This window comes from Ursus americanus, chromosome 8 (genome assembly GCF_024610735.1).
Source record: "Ursus americanus isolate L20-20 chromosome 8, mUrsAme1.1.p, whole genome shotgun sequence".
NCBI lineage: Eukaryota > Metazoa > Chordata > Mammalia > Carnivora > Ursidae > Ursus > Ursus americanus.
Genome location: NC_142134.1, coordinates 2,061,127 through 2,078,723, shown reverse-complemented (window position 1 = coordinate 2,078,723; position 17,597 = coordinate 2,061,127). Strand labels below are relative to the sequence as shown.

The following is a 17,597-nucleotide window of genomic DNA, read 5'->3' as shown; positions in this document are numbered from 1 at the left end:
AACAGCAGCTCTTTTATCTCCTCCCAGAGTTATGCAGGTGTGTGTGAACTTTTGACAGTTTTAGTGTTATATTTTGTGAAAGGTCCCAATCTTAACAGGAATATATATATAGTTTTGGTTTCCTTAAATTATAGTTGCTTCACTTTGCAAATTTATGTGTAAACCTTCACATTCTGTGCTGTTTTAGTATTTTACTTATACATAGAAGAGGGAAGAGAGAAACCAAGTAATGTCTAGTTCCTGCATTTGGCTTTTGCTAAAGTCTGAATGATTTCTAAGAAGCCATCCACTAAGGCTTCCAACTTTAAAATAAAGAATCTTCGATGATCGAACTTGACATCGGAAACCGGGGATGTACTGTATGGTGACTAACATAATATAATAAAAAACATTTAAAAAAATAAAATAAAATAAAATAAAATAAAGAATCTTGACATAAACTGAAACTGCATTTTACTTGTGATTGGTTCTATATAAGCATAGCAGATTTCATCAGCCAGAATTGGAAGGAGATTCTGTGACTAAAGAAAAGAAAAGCTCACATGGACAAGTCTATTAGTCATTCATTTCTGCAGGCTGACTTTAATTCTTTATTTTTACTCATTGAAAAATCATGGTTTATTTCCATTTGTGATTTAATTTTATATCTATAAATAAATATTACACACAATGTTTCATTTAAAAACTATTAAACTTGTCATTTTAAGGGTACTGCAGAAGTCAGTCTAATTTTGGTTCTTCTATTTAACATACCATCCATTCAGAGAGTCACTAAACACAGAATTGAAATCCATTCTGCTGACCCACTTATTCCTGGCATTTTTTACTTTTTCTGATGATCTTTTTAACTGAATCACTAAATTGATGGTGAGTTCTACTTCTCCGGTCTGGAGGCTTAGACTATCTTACCTTTCTGTCATTGGGTTCATTTAATTTTTTATTATACCGAGTTTGTAATATGAAAGCAGATTCAGCCTGATGGATTTCTTTAAACTTCCCTAGAGTATGTACAGATGTGTTCTTAAAATACATAAATACTATTGTGCATTCTATTTACATTGTTTTTAGTAACTTAACCTTGGAATAAAAAATCATAGGAAAGCTCTGTAATGAAATCACATATTTATTAAATCCTTAGTTTTATGTACAATCTTCACGTATTTGTATGTTTTAATTTTTCTCTCATGTAAGATAATTTATTAAAAGAAGCAGGCAGGTGATGGCAAATAAACTTTTTAATGAAGTTCTAATTTTGTCAATTCCACATTGATTTTGTTTGGATCATGGCGTGTAAGTACTTTGGGCCCCAGTATGCCAATAATTAGAGCTCCATTTGGAGCTGTGATCAAGATGGCTAAAAATGCTACCGTCATCACATCCTTCGAATATGGTTCCAAGTGGGGTGCGCTGATTCTTGCTGTTTCTAGAGCCAGAGGACCTAATACAGCCTGAATTTAGGGGGTAAAAAGATGAGGCATAAAGAAAAATGTTAAATAGTTGTTAATACATGAGAAAAGTTAATGGCCATGCTAAAACAAACAAAACCTAGCAGTAGGCCATCAGAAAAGAGACAAGCCTTAAAGTGCTGAGGAATTTTCATGAATCACTCATCAATTCTATGTTCTCCCTAGCAAATATATCTGGATGAAAAGTGAAATAGTGACAAATCATCGTGTATGCATTTTGGGGCCAATTTTGTATTTTTATCATCTCAGCTTTCTCCTGTTTAAATGTCTTTTTGGAGTGCTCATATTACTCTCAGAATCTCAGGAGTTCTAGCCAAAGCATGATTTAGCTTATTTACCTTTACCAGGGACTATAAGGTTCTTGGCTGTAATAAGACAACACAGAATACTACGGTTTCTTGTGGTTCTCTAGGGTTTTGTTGCTTATCTTCTCCTAGTTCCTCCTTCTTGGGAGGCAGTGTGTCCAGTAAACTGACAAGAGGTCTGGAATCTATAAAGTGGACATGAGAGATCACGAAGTAACTTGCCTAATGTTATAGGCAAGTAACATGGTATTCAAAACACCTAGGCTGGTCCCATGGACCTGCTTTTCTAACCATAACACATAGAGAATTTTGTTGCGCAAGAACTCACAAACTTCTGTTTTGGAATAACAATGGGAAAAAGAATCTCTGGAAATCAAGACATTATGCTGCCAAGTTAAAAAGTCTAACAATAAGTAGTAATACCTCTTTGTAGGAGCAGAATATCATTGAATCAGAGGGTAAAACTACAAAGTCTCCTCATTCATTCATTCATTCATTCATTCATTCATCATTCATTCTTGTAGGTATGCGATGCTTACTTATTGTGTACCTCCCGCATGCCAGGCACTGTATTAAGTACTAGGGGAAAAATAATGACAGAAGCGGACACTGTTCCTCTCTTTCCCAGATAGTCTGGTGAGGAGATTAAGTCATTACTTAAAATCATGTAAATTAAATGCATAATTAAAAATAATATATGTGTATTCATGTATGGTGGAGTGGGTGACAAGAGTAGGAAAGATATATTTTTAAAAGAATTAATGTGTCTATACTTTAAAAATCATTACATTTATCCCTATAATATTCAGCAAAATGTAAACATTCCAGTATCCAGATATATTCTTCTTTTATATTTTGGGAAAACAGAAAAAAATGTCTCAGAATTTTAGGAAGTACTTGTCATTAAAAATATACTTTTTAACTTCAGAAATTTGCTTTTTTAAAACTGAGATTTTAAAAGATTACATCATTTTCAATGAGCAGTTATGATCAATCGAGTATTTTAAAAGTAAGGCTAATAGCTTATATTTTGTAATTAAAGTAACATTCATTTGGAATTTTAAAAAATCATCAAAATTAAAAATTATTAAAATGACTTAATATGTTCTCACCTGGACTGTAGCTTTGGGCATCCACGATAAAGCAATAAATATTTTCTCCTTAAAACTAAAGCCAGCAAAACACATCAATACAAATGTAAAAGAAATTCGAATTAATAATGCCAAACTCATGGTAGCAACACAAATGCCTACAACAGATAAAAACAAACATAAACAACAAAATATTTGGGAAGTGGTTCTAAATTTATCCCTAGAAAAAGTGCAAGAGAATATCTGATGGTGGAGGTACCATGAAGATGAGGTAGATTACACTTATTTAATTCTGAGCTAATAGACTTTGAACTTTCACTATAAATGAAAGTATTCAAAAGGTGCTCATCGAATGTAATATTTTCTGTCAGAAAAGAATTCCAATCTGCTTTTCCTCAGATCACTCAGGCAAGGTATTCAGGGCTGTCTTTGGTAACAAAGAACATACGCGGTAACAGAAGAGCAAATGTATGTTATTAACTGTAGCAACATGAGTTTCTGAAGAAGATTCTTGTAGCATTCAAGACACATTGTAAACAAAATAAAAATTATTCATAGTTTTCTTAAATATTTCCCAATCTTATATTTTTTGTGCCTGTAATTATTCTTACCAATAGCATTTGATTTAAGAGTTGCAACAGATACTTCTGATCCAACCAAACCAAAAAGAAGGGGTTGAAAAATACACCATGTAGTTTTAATAATTCTTTGGACTCTAACCTATAGAGAAGAATAATATATTTTTAGTTATTGGGTTTAGTTGTTGTGACACATAAAAATAATTGCATTTTAGAAATTAAAGTCTCTCAACATTTAATGAACTTATGATATTTTATTTATAGAAGAAATGTTAAAACTTAAAAATTGAGTAGGTTAATTCTTTTACTCAAACACTTAAGTAGAATTTGATTTAAAAAATCTACAAAGCTTATAGCAGAATTATTTACAATAGCCAAGACATGGAAGCAGCCCACGTGTCCATTGACTGATGAATGGATAAAGAACATGTGATGTGTGTGTGTGTATACAAAATATGTGCACACACACACATATGCACACAATGGAATATTATTCAACCATAAAAAAGAATGAAATCTTGTCATTTGCAACAACATAGATGGGGGCAGAGAGTACAGTGCTAAGTGAAATAAATCAAAGAAGGACAAATTTATACACATCCTTGAAGATACAAATTTCTGGAACATCTTCCAACTAGAACAAGAGATTTCCTAAATGTCTATTATAGATGTAAAAAAAATACAGTTATTTTATCTTAAAAAATGATGTATTAAAAATATTCACCTTTTCTGTGGACCAATTTATCCCTGCAACAAAAGTTAACGCTAGTGTGCATAATCCTCCAGCTGCATGTAAACCAATATGATGGCTGCCCAAGACAGCAGTAACACACATACTCAAAATAAGGAAAGCTCTCTTTGCTGGAAGTTTTGTCTAGAATTAGATATTCAGAAATTAATTTACATTTAATATATAATACAATATTTATATCTTTTACCATTTATTATTGACCCTTTGGTATCATGTCTCTATATGTTATATTAAATAATGTCTAAAATTTTTACTTTCTTCCTCACCAAATATTTTAGCAGACTTGGTACCGAGTGAAAAAATTCGTAATTATTAAATTTTATCTTCTGCCACATCTCTGATACTAATGTCAGTAAAATGGCTATAGTACTTTAGCTATAAGTGAAGAAGGAAGAAAAGAGACCCATATAAATTGTAGTTCCTGTAACATAGCCAGTGAATTCTTTAAAAATAAAGTTTTGAATATCTCTTTAGCTGAGACAGCTGTTACAGAGAAATTAAGATGGAAGTTACAGAAATACAAGAGTAATGGCATATCCTTTAGGAGAGGAAAAGGGTTGCGTTTAATAGTGTTGCCTTAGTCAAAGGCAGTGGGAGTACATTTAAGTCAGAAAACATGCAGAGATGAATGGCAATCTATTTCCCAAAAATGTTCAAGGGAAAATTTGAGGAAACAAAGATTAGGGAAAATTGTCAGTGGTCAATAGGCAATTTAATGAATAAAGGGCTGGGTGTGATGGAGAAGGTACTCTGGGTTAAGTACACTTTTCTGATATTCTTATTTGCCAAATCAGGAAGCACAGATTTCATCAAGGCCATTGACCTGTATCAATCACAACTGTGCTCCATTTTAAGCAGAGAGTAGCACTAGGGGCTATTTTGGGGAAAGAGAATTAAATATTACACTTAATAGTTCATGGATCTTCCAGAAGTTCAAATTTTTGAAAGAAATGTCTAATACCATACTTCTAAAAAACAGATTAACTTTTTATTTACCTGATCTCCACTTGGAAAATATTGAACAAAAATTCCCAAAACAGCTCCTGCCAGCGCACCAATAAGTATGTCCCGAAAAGAGGCAAGGACATTGTTAAGTACACTCCCTGTAAGGGCACACAGTAAGGGAAACATCTCATACAGCAATAGTTTCACATACCTAACATATCAGAAGATCAATTCTAGGTGGTTCATAGAGAAAAGCACATATCTTCTACAAAAATATACAAAAATGAGCCTTTAATATTCATATACTTGAAAACATAATGATCTATTTGATAAATTATGTACTCTCAAATAATTTAATAAATACACACAATTCAGAAATGTTCATTGAAAATGTAGGCCAAAAAACAAGGAAGTAATAAGACACAGTGTGCTCCCTTATAAACACAACCTAAAAGACCAGGTGAGGTGGAAGAATGGACAGAGGTCGGAAAAAGGAGCACCTCTGGCATCTTGCACATGTCTGGTAATGTTTCTTCTCTGATATACTGTTATGACAAAGAAACAAATGACTTAAACATAAAATGAAAAATTTAACAACAGAAAAAAAAAAAAAGATTTACTCCAGGGTCAACCCTAGAAATATTTGAGTCAGCAGTCAACTGAGTTTCCAATATATTTTATGTACCCATATCTGTTGTTTAGAGTAAAAAAATTTTTAAAAAGATCCTACATCACAAAAAAAGTTGTTATGCTATAGGTATTTTAGCTCAATGAGTTGCGTAAATATATATATTTTAGAAATGTTTTTCCATAAAAAAATAATAGAAATGCAGGTTGATAACAGCAAGATGTAGAATGGGAAGCCCCAGAAACTTGATCCCCCAAAGTTGTTAACTTAACAACAATATACAGTCCAAAAGCCTTAATGGAACTCCACAAACCAATTAAGAAGTTGCAGCAAGAGAAAAATGACTCATCATGTACAAGGAAGCTCCTATAAAACTGTCAGAGGATTTCAGAGCAGAAACCTTACAGAGCAGAAGGGGGTATAGGGTATATTCAAAGTGTTGAAAGGGAAAAAACTGCCAATGAAGAATATTATTCTAGAAGATTATCTTTCAAAATGAACGAAAAATTAAGACTTACTCAGATAAACAAAAGCTGAAGGAGTTCATTACCACTGCACCTGCCTTACAAGAAACGTTAAAGGGAGTTCTTCAAGCAGAAGTAAAATGATGTTAGCAACACAAAAGCACAAAATATAAATCTTTGGTAAAGGTAAATACATAGATGAATTCAGAATCCTATAATACTGTAACGGTGGTGAATAAATCACTTTCAATTCTGCTATAGCATTTAAGATAAAGACATAAAAATAACTGTAAGACTGTATTAATAGGGACACCTTGGTGGCTCAGTCAGTTAAGCACCTGCCTTCAGTTCAGGTCATGATTCCAGGTTCCTGGGATCGAGGCCCACATTAGACTCCCTGCTTAGCAGGGAGTCTTCTTCTCCCTCTCCCTCTGCCTGCCGCTCCCCCTGCTTTGTGCTCTGTCTCTTTCTGACAAATAAGTAAATAAAATCTTTTTAAAAAGACCATATTAATAGATATACAACATAAAAAGATATAATTTGTGACATGGATAACAAAGGGAAGAGGGCAAGATGTAAAGGATTAGAATTTTTATATGTGATTGAGATTAAATTATCACTTTAAATTTTTATAACTATAGGGATGGAAAAAGATATTCCATTCAAATGATAACCAAAAGACAGCAGGGTGGTCATACTTATATCAGACAAAATAGAATTTAAGTCAAATACAAATAAGTCACAATAAAGAAGGACATTATATAAGGATAAAAAGGCCAACAGACCCGGAAGATAGGGTTAGGTCTCCTTATCCACCATATTCTAAAATATAGATGTATTGAAGATCTAATATAAAAAATAAAACCTTAAAAGTCCTTAACATTTAAAAAGTATTTTATTTATTTATTTGAGAGTGAGAGAGAGAGAGAGAGCATGAGAGGGGGGAGGGGCAGAGGGAGAACCAGACTTCCTGCTGAGTGGGGGTTGGGGGGAGGGCTCAACTCCAGGACCCTGGGATCTTGACCTGAGCTAAAGGCAGACGCTTAACTGACTGAGCCACCCAGGCGCCCCAAAAGTCCTCAACATTTTAAGTGACCGTTTACCTAGTCATGAGTCAAGACGATTTTCTATGAATGTGGCTGCTTTCAGTTTTTTACTTTTTCTGTCCTCCACAAATTAGGTTTGATCTCCTGTAGCATGTTCCATAGTACCCTATACTATGTACTATACATCACATTTTGTAAAAATTCCCTGAGAACATGAGCCACATGGTCTTCTCTGCTGTGTAAACAGTATAGAACAGCACTTAAAAGTGTGGATATGGGGTCAGATTGCCAGAGTGCATCTTGGCTTCCCTATTTTTTGGATCTGCGACTTTGAGCAAGTTACTGACCCTCTGTTCCTTGGTTTCCTATTCTGTAAAATGAGTATGGTACTGTTATGTGACTATTAAATGAATGGAAATAGCTATGGAACTTGGAGCAAGTACCAAGCAATTACTCAATAAAAGCTAATATTGTCATTCACTGTTTATCCTCAGTGTTTGGCACAGTTGTTGGCACAATGGAAGAGGGACACAAAAATATTTTTTAAAAGAATTACTGATACTAGTTATGAAGGAAAAGATTGTCAGATTTGACAAGAAAAAATTTGAAAAATCTGAATTGCAAAAAAAAGATAAAGTTAAAAGAAAAATTATAAATGTGGAAAACTATAAGACATAAAACAAAAGGTTATCATTCCTAATTTTACTCAGAATCTTGACAAAAAGAACAAAAGATGAACACACCTATAAGATGAAAGCAAAAGATTTCAAGAAAAGCAATTTATAAAACATTCCAGGATGCCAATGGTCAATAAACACAAACATTTTAAAATACCACTAGTATTCAAAGTACTTCATCTAGAGAGGCCTCATGTTTCACCTATAAAATTAACAAAGATATAAAAGACTAGTAATACCAAGTTTTGAAGAAAGTAAAGAAGTGGCAAGCTTTTACACCTGGTAGGACATGACATTGTGGTAATATATCTGAAAAAACTTATAACTTTTATACTTTCATCTCAACAATTAAACTTTTGAGACTATGAAAATATTAAGATTAAGTACAACTATTTAGCTATAAGACGTTCAACCAAGAATTACTTTAATAGTGAATATTGGAGTAAACTTCAATTTTCAACAGGTTCCATACATAAGTATGGCACAGGCAATAGAAAACTATACAACCATTAGAAATGTCATGGAAAATGTATTTACTGAAAAGAAACATGTTGGTGGTATAGAATTAAGTACAAAACAACTCAGTTTACAAGAAAGGATGGCCAATTCTTATAATTTTATAAGAAAATTGGGAGGAAAGCCAGAGAGAATGGGCGAGAGAGAGGGGGAGAAGAAGTCTGGATTTATATCAACAGTCAGTTATTATTCTTGAGGGCATGTTGCAGTTTATTTTTATCTTTTCCTTTTTTTCCTTCTTATTTATGTCTTATGATTTTAAGAGAAACTATACATACTACTTTTCAACTTAAGAAATATTTTGGTGCTTCAATAATACAGAAGATGGAATTTCAAACATTGCAGATAATTAAAGCATTACAAAATGTGGAAACATTTACTATCACAGTTTCTTAGACATTCAAGATCAAATATACCTAGGGATTAAGAATTGCTGCAGATCTTGTCCCACCACAACAAAAAAGGCACATAGTTGTCCACACTCTATATATTTAGGTTGTCTTAATAACAGAGCAACCAGTTATTTATTCTAAAAAGGCACATTTTAGGAATATATATTAAATAACAGTACTAATAATATTGCTGCTTAAAATTTTCTGTTGAAAACTGTGATAAAATTCCAAAGCAACATGAACAGAAAAATGATAATAATATGGGTTACCAGATTAATTACAATATATGGTTATGAAAATAAAATCATGGATGTTAAATAGTGGTTTCTCAATTCATTGAAACTTCTTTCCTGCTCTAGAATGAGGTTTCTATGAAGAATGAAAAGGTGTTACATGTAAAAATTAATGTTAATAAAGAAGCAAAGTCAGAAACCTTGTTTAAAGAACCAGAAAAAAGCTGTGAATACGCCAGTTGCTGTATTTTGTTTACCTGAGGAGAAGACTATACTCAAGCATGTATTGAATCCAGTGATTGCTATGATGTCATCCAAACTGCTAGCGGCTATTAGTAAGGTTGGGATGCCTTTTTTAATGCCATATCCGCTTTCTTGCAAAAGGAGCATGGAAGGGACAACCACAGCAGGCGAGACAGCACCTAGTACAAAACTATTAGAAAGACTTTGAAAACCAATTTTAAAACATCCTTTTAACAAAGTAGTGCTCTATATTAAATTTTACAACAAATACATTAACCTTTACAGATTTACAATAACTTCAAAAGTAAAATTGCTGAGTCAATGTCATTTAATGGTGGTAAAATTTTTCACACATTTTTTACTGTTGGCTAAAAGTTTATAGAGATTTCATTCAAGATGTTGGTTTGGGCACAAATTGCCTCTCCCTTCATCCCTAAATCCTTTGAGATGACGATAAAAAAATAATACAAAACCATAACCTAACTAGGAAAAAAAAAAAAAAAAGGAGAATCCTCAATGGATAAGAAACCAAGTATATCCCAGGAAGATTGAAGGAAATTTAAGATTGAAGGAAATCATAAACCAAGTGTGTGTGAATAAACATTGCTACAAAAGATATGGTATACTTCTAAAAAATGCTCCAAGCCCAGGAAGGATAGATGCTGGGAGCAGGGGAAATCTGAGGAAATCCAATGGGTGACTATTTGGAGTACCGCTGTTAAGAATGGCCGACAAATGTACTCCCCACTCCATTTCTAACTCTTGAACAAGTCAGTAAGGAACAGATGTCCGCCCCAAAGAAGGAACAATGAGTGTGGCCACCTAAGTTACAAAGGCAACTGAGAAAATTCCTGGGGTGGATGATGACACCCATGAGGAATGAGGACATTCCTCTCAGAATGTCTTTTGTTGGTATATCCCATTCAGTACCTTACCTCACCTCTTCCACATTCACTTTATAAAGGCGGAAGTACATATCTTGTGTAGAGATGTTCTCCCACCAGAACCCGTTTACCAGATGAGCCCACACATCCCCCAGATGCTGCTTGTTGGTGCTAACCCCTGACACCTGCAGCTTTCTAACAGTCTTACCCTGCTGAGAAGAGCTTACTTGGGGAAGCTAAGGAGGTTTTCCTCCTACTCCTCCTGCTTCCAGACAGCTCCTGCGAATTACTGACTGATATACAGGGTCTGATAGTTTAGCACCTTTGCCTCTCTGGCTGTATAAACTCTCTGATACAGTTTTTTTCTCAAAATTTCCCTGTGGACTCAAGAAGAACCTAGAATTCTCTGAAAATACTTATTTGCCTAGTCCGATTGTTTCTGAACTTCACAGCACATTGGATTCATCTGGTATATAATTTTCGGTAGCTGCTTCACAAATTATTCCCAAATTTTTACAACAAAGCTTTGTACAGCTTTGTTGCTTTAAACAACAAACACATATTATCACACAATTTTTGGGGGTCAGGAATCTGCGTGTGGCTTAGCTGTATGCTCTGAATCAAGGTCTCTCACAAGGTGGTAGAAGATCTGCTTTACTCACATAGCTGTTGGCAGGCTTTCAATATTTTGCCCAGGGGATTTCTCAACAGGGCTACTCATAATATGGCATCTGGCTTCCCCCAAGACAAATAATCAAAGAAAATGCAAGAGCGTACACACAAGATAGAAGCCATGGTCTCCTCACGACATAAAATGTCTCATGACATTCTATCATTTCTATCGTATTCTGTTCATTAGAAGTAAATCAACAATCCAGCCCATATTCAAGAAGAGGGCATTACACAGAGGTGGAAATATCAGAAAGCAGGGATCACTGGGAGTGATCTTAGAGGCTACCTCGTACTTGGGGACCTTTCAAAATACTGATGCCTGGCTCCCATTCTACGATATACTGATCTAAGATGCAATTTGACCTGAGTACTGGGATTTTAAACAATTTTTTAAATTGTGGCAAGGAATACATAATATAAACTTTATCCTCTTAGCTGTTTTAAAGTGCACAGTTCAGTAGTGTTAACTATATTCACATTGTTGTATAACAGATTTCTAGAACTTTTTTGTCTTACAAAACTAAAACTCTATATCCATCAAACAACTGCCCTTTCTCCCTCACCCAAGACCCTGGCAACCATCATTCTACTTTCTATTACTATGGTTTTGACTACGTTAGATATATCAATGGAATCATGTAGTATTAGTCCTCGCTTATTTATCCCAGCATAATGTCCTCAAGATTCATCTATGTTATAGAATGTGACAGGATTTCTTTCTTTCTTTCTTCCCTCCCCTCTTCCTCTCCCCCTCCCCCTCCCACTTCTTCTTCTTCTCCTTCTCCTCCTCTTCTCCTTCTCCTCCTCCTCCTCTTCCTTCTTCTTCTTTCTCTTCTTCCTCCTCTTCTCCTCCACCGCCTCCTCCTCCTCCTCCTTCTTCTTCCTCTTCTTCTTCTTCTTTTTTTACAGGTGAATAATATTCCATCCTAAGTATATACCACATTTTCTTCATCCATTCATCTGTTAATGTGGGCTGCTTCCACTTCTTGGCTATTGCAAATAATGTTCCAATAAACATGGATGTGCAAATATTTCTTTTAAATCTTTTGTTCTCGATGTGCCTCAGGTATCCAAAGTGTGCCACTCTTTTTCTGCCAACATTCTGAGTCAGGTGAGACAGAAACCAGTCTCTTGGGTCAAAAAGCCATAATGTAGGACACATGCTCCAGCTTTTTCCTTTCCCTCCTAATGGAGAAGCCGGGAGTTGGGAGTTTTCTCCTGGTTACCCCTTGCTGTGCAGGGAGGGGATGGGGTATGGTGGTTTAATGCGATGGCCTTGCACTTGGATGGGATGCTATAACCTCTCAAGTGGTTTCTGGAGTTCTCACAAAGGTAATCTGTTTCTTATGTTTTTAAGTTAGTGCTGTGAGAGAAGGAGAGCCTGGGGCTTCCTATTCTGCCATCTTGCTGACATTACTCTTCTGATTGTTGGGATTTTTGAAAGCTCCCCAGGTGATTTTAAGGTATAGCAAAGTTTGGGAACCACTGATTTTCCCCATAGTCTATCTAGCTTCCTTCACTCAGAGGTTTCTAATGAGACCTCCCTCAATACATTACTTGCATCAGAATCTTAATCTCAGCCTGAGCTTCTAAGATACCTTGCTTGGTAACATGATTGGACTATTCCCTGCAGGAAGACAAAAGCCACTAGATAAAGTAATCACAAGTTAATGGGAAGATTAAAATACAAAAATGAGCCCCCGTTAAAGTATTGCAAAATATTTAGGGAAATCTATCACTTTGAGGCACCAAGTGGAAAAAATTTATACCTGAGAAAAGAGATATACTAGGAAGAAAGCCACTAAAATATGACTTCAGAATAACTATAAATATCCTCTGAATCATGAAAGTTTACCGCATCTATCCATAACATTTTAATGATAGTTCCAGAAATTAACAATAAATTCCCCAAATTTAAAAAAATGGGTGATATAAACATAGCTAAAGAGTGATTTAATAAGCTAGAGAACTATGCAGAGAAAATTTTTCAGTGTGTACCACAAAAAGGTAAGCACATAGAAAGTATAAAGAAAACGTAATAGGTATGGAGGAGGGAGTTACAAAAGGACATAATTGAAGAGAACTTCGGAGAGGTAAAAGATATAATCAAGACCTGGAAAAAAATACACAATCCTCTGATTGAAACATCACACCAAATATTGAGTAGAACAAATTTTAAAAAGACTCACCTAATGATATTAAGGAGTTGTTGTTAATTTAGTAAGAAAAATGCTGTTACCTTTTAGAAATGCATACTGTAGGATATAGGGGTAAAATACCATCGTGTGTGTAATTTACTTTAGGAATCATTAGGGACTATTAAGTTTAAATTAACGATATTTGGTGTTTGTTATTTTGTTATTATTCCTTTTTAATTTTTTAAAAAGATTTTGTTTATTTATTCGACAGAGAGAGAGACAGTCAGTGAGAGAGGGAACACAAGCAGGGGCAGTGGGAGAGGAAGAAGCAGGCTCCCAGCAGAGGAGCATGATGCGGGGCTCGATCCCAGAATGCCAGGATCATGCCCTGAGCCGAAGGCAGACGCTCAACAACTGAGCCACCCAGGCACCCCTGTTATTATTCTCTCTACTCTTGTACATGTTTGAAAAATTTCACTAAATAAAAAGACCTATTTGAGACTGCTCTTTTCAAACTTTAATATGAAAACGAATTACATGAGAATCTCATTGAAATACAGATTCGATTTCAAAAGGTCTGGAATGGAGCCCAAGAGTCTGCATTTCTAACTTTTAGGTGATACTAATGTTGCTGTCCAAGGAACAAACTTATAGTAAGAAATTTTTAATTGGAAAAATTCAGAAAACCTAGCTTCCAAAGAGAGAGAGAAAAAAAGATTGGATTAGCCTACCTAGAAAAGGAATTAAAAATTAGTTTGATAAGAGATTCCTCATGGGCAAAACTAATGCAAAGATATAACACTGATACCCTTAAAGTATTGAGGTAAGAATTTTGAATCTAGAATTCAATACCAAGTCACATAGAAGTCATGTTCAGATATTTAAGGATGCAGTTTATTATCCACTGATCAGTTTTAAAAGAACTAGAAGATCAACTCATCAGGAAGAATATTTAGTACAAAAGAAAAGAGTTAAAAAACAAATAAAAGGGCATAGGCAGCATAATGTAGACATTAAGAATGAAGGCTCTAGCCATAGCCAAAGTTCTGGATATATCTATTTAGTTGTTTGATGTTAGGAAAACCGTGTAACATCGTTTTGTCTCCGTTTGTATGCAAAAAAATGGGAATAATAATAGTATCTACTTCACAGAACTTTGTGAGGATTAAATAAATTATCAAGTACTTCACAAAGTGCCTGACACATGGTAAGCACTATACAAATGTATGCTACTACTATAATTATTATGATTATCATCACAACAAATAATGATGAGCCGTGAAAGTCATTGCTAAATCTATAGAAGTTTTCATTGTAAAGAAAACTTAAAAATAATTTCGGAGTAAAATTCTAGGTTATATCAATTGGTAGGGGAATATATGAGGGAGTGAAGGAAAGTGAAAACATGCTATGTATTTAAGTATGCTTTTTCCAAAATTATATGTAATTACTAAGAGAATGAGTTTGTAATTTCTAAATATTAAAGGAATAAACAAAAGAGGAACAAAAAAATGCTGTTAATCCAACAAAAGGTAAGAAAAGTGAAAAAAGAATGAAATTCACATGAATGTATAATATTTTAAAAAGTGAAATAAAAGCAAGGTTAAGTCAAAATTGACCTACAAGGAATTGGTTGGATGGACCTGTTAAGAAAGAGCCTCTTTGAATCTTAAAACTTTAGCTCTGAATTGTTAGTAAGATATACATCTAAGACAAAATGGTACAGAGAAGTTGAAAATTATAAGTATGATAAATAAATTGAATCCATTTCATAAATGAAAGTTTGGTTTACATTAGAAAATTAATCAACATAATTCACTATAATAAAGGAGAAAATTCGTATCATCTCAATAGAAGCAAAACAAGTATTTAATAAACTTCTACACTCATTTATAATAAAAACTTAGCAAACTAAGAATGGAGGTAAATTTCCTTAATCTAATTAAGGGCAGCTACAAAAAACTTATGACAAATATAGAATCAAGACAAAGATGCCTACTATCACCACTTCTAATTAACATTATATTTAAGGGCTTAGTCAGTCCCACAAAGAAAGAAAAACAGATGGTATACTTATTGGAAAGAAAGAAGTAAAGCTGTCATTATCCACAGATGACATAGCTATACATGTAGAAAAACCAAAGCAACCTACAGATAAATTCGAATTAATGAGCCCAGCAAGGTTGCTGGAGACAAAAGCAATATAGGAAATATTTAAATAATATTTCTAAATACCAGCTACAAATAATAAAAACATAAACATATATAAGTACTTTCAATAATTACATCAAAACTATTAAATGCCTAGGAATGAATCTAATTAAATATACACAGGAACGCTATGTAAGAAATAAAAACTCCTTGATTAAGAACAATTAGAGAATACCTACATAAATGAGCGCAGGCCATGGGTATGAATTGAATAACTCAGTATTATAAATGTACCAATCATCTCCTAATTGATAAATTCAGTATAATTTCAATCAAAATTTTGGTAAAAATTAACAAAATGATTCTAAATTTTTATGGAAATACAAAGGGTTATGAATAGTGAAGACAATTCAGATATTATAAAAGTTTTGTTCTATAAGATATCAATAATTATAAAGCTGTGGTAATTAACACAGAAGATAAACCAATGGACCACTGGCTAAGAATAAAGAATCCAGAAACAGACCCATACTTATATGGACAGATTATTTATGACAAAGAATACATTACAGAGCAATGGGACTGGAAGAAGTTGTCCTTTAAATCAATGGGACAGGGTCAATTGATATTGAGGGCAGAGAAGAGGGGAGAAAAGAAAACTTGGCCCTATCTCATGCCAAACATAAAAAATCAATTTAAGGTAGATTATGGATTTAAATGTGAAAGGTAAAACAGTAAAATTACTAGACAATATTATAGAGAATATCTTTATGACTTTGGTTAAGGAATGACTTCTTAAACAAAAAGTACCAATAATGAAGAAAAAGAATGACAGACTGGACTACATTAAAATGAAAAATTTCTGACGTTATGGAGTAAAAAGGGTAGTTGTTAAATGGAAAAAGGTATTTGTAACACATTTAACAAAGGTATCCAGAATATGTTAAGAACTCCTACCAATAAATCAGAAAAAAACAACAGTAACCAAAAGCCCATTAGAAATATGGGAAAGAAATTTAACAGGCTCTCTTCAGCCTTATTATAAATCAGGGTAATAGAAATAAAAATTCCAATGAGATACCACAACATACCCATATGAATGGTTCAAATTAAAAAGACTGATGATTCCAAGTGTTGGCAGGAATTGCAATAACAGGAACTCTTACATACTACTGGTGGAAATGTAAATTAGGAATTCTGAAAAATAATTTGACATAATCCAAACTTTTAAACATAGTTTACCTTATGAACCAACAATTCAACTCCTAGTTATGTACCTATAGAAAACCGTGTACCAAGAGTTATTTACAAGAATGTTTGTAAGAGCATTGGTAACAACAACCCCCAGCTAGGAACAATGCAAGTTCCCACTGACAACAGATTGCACAAATTGGATATTCATACAATGATATATTATGCAAAAAAGAAAGGGAACTATGTTCACACAATAATATGGGTGAATCTCAGATATAATGTTGAGTTTAAGAGCTACACACAAAAGAATATATACTATATGATTTCATTTATATAAAGTACAACTACATGCAAGCTAAATTTTAGTGTTAGAAGTTATTATAGTGGTTACTTGTGGAGAGGAGGGAGAGAAGTTATTAGGAGAGAGCACAAGGGCACTTCTGGGGTACTGGCAGTGTTTTACTTCTTTATTTGGGTGATGGTTACATGAATATTCACTTTTTAATTATTCAAGGAACTGTACATTCATATACTTTACACTTCTCTGAATGTGAGTTATGCTTTAATGAAAAGTTTAACAATTCAAGGATGGAAAAATTCATTCCAAATAGGTACTCACAACAAAGCAGGAAGAGAAATACTAATATCGGACAAAGTAGAATTCAAGATAGGCAAGGATTAAAATGAGTGAGAAGGATATGTTGGGTGTAGAAATTACTTAAAAATAAAATCTTAAGGGGTGCCTGGGTGGTTCAGTCATTAACTGTCTGCCTTCAGCTCAGGTCATGATCCCAGGGTCCTGGGATCGAGCCCTGTGTCAAGCTCCCTGCTCAGCCGGGAGTCTGCTTCTCCCTCTCCCTGTGCCTGCTGCTCCCCCTGCTGTGTTCTCTCTCTCTCTCTCTCTCTCTCTCTCTCTCTCTGTGTTAAATAAATAAATAAAATCTTTAAAAAATCTTAAAAAAGAATAGTAGTAGATGTGCTATTATCTAGATGATAAGAGTACCAGAGGGGTGCCTGGGTGACTCATTCGGTTAAATGGCAGGCTTTCGGCTCAGGTCATGATCTCAGTAGCCTAGGATCCAGCTGTGTAGGGATCTGTGCTCAGTGGGGCGTTTGCTTCAGGATTCTTTCTCCCTCTGCCCCTTCCCCTACTTGGTCACTCTCTCTCTCTAAAATAAATAAATAAATCTTAAAAAAAAAAAAAAAAGAAGAAGAGTGCCACT

At 34.1% G+C, this 17,597-nt stretch overlaps 1 protein-coding gene across 6 annotated transcripts in view; it reads right to left on the bottom strand.

The window, feature by feature from the left end:
* Positions 1 to 1,107: 1,107 nt before the first annotated feature.
* Positions 1,108 to 17,597, bottom strand: part of SLC9B1 (solute carrier family 9 member B1) — a 63,018-nt gene continuing 46,528 nt past the window's right edge. For 4 of the 6 annotated variants that reach the window (XM_087863941.1, XM_045792705.2, XM_087863944.1 and 1 more), the window contains 6 exons: positions 9,350 to 9,525; positions 5,188 to 5,294; positions 4,165 to 4,314; positions 3,474 to 3,582; positions 2,884 to 3,020; positions 1,108 to 1,448 (listed from right to left, as the gene is read on the bottom strand). In XM_087863941.1, the coding sequence (XP_087720067.1) occupies positions 1,236 to 1,448; positions 2,884 to 3,020; positions 3,474 to 3,582; positions 4,165 to 4,314; positions 5,188 to 5,294; positions 9,350 to 9,525 (892 nt within the window). In that variant the 3' untranslated portion in view covers positions 1,108 to 1,235. The remainder of the gene's footprint in view (positions 1,449 to 2,883; positions 3,021 to 3,473; positions 3,583 to 4,164; positions 4,315 to 5,187; positions 5,295 to 9,349; positions 9,526 to 17,597) is intronic. The other 2 variants (XM_087863943.1, XM_087863942.1) reach the window with 2 other exon arrangements.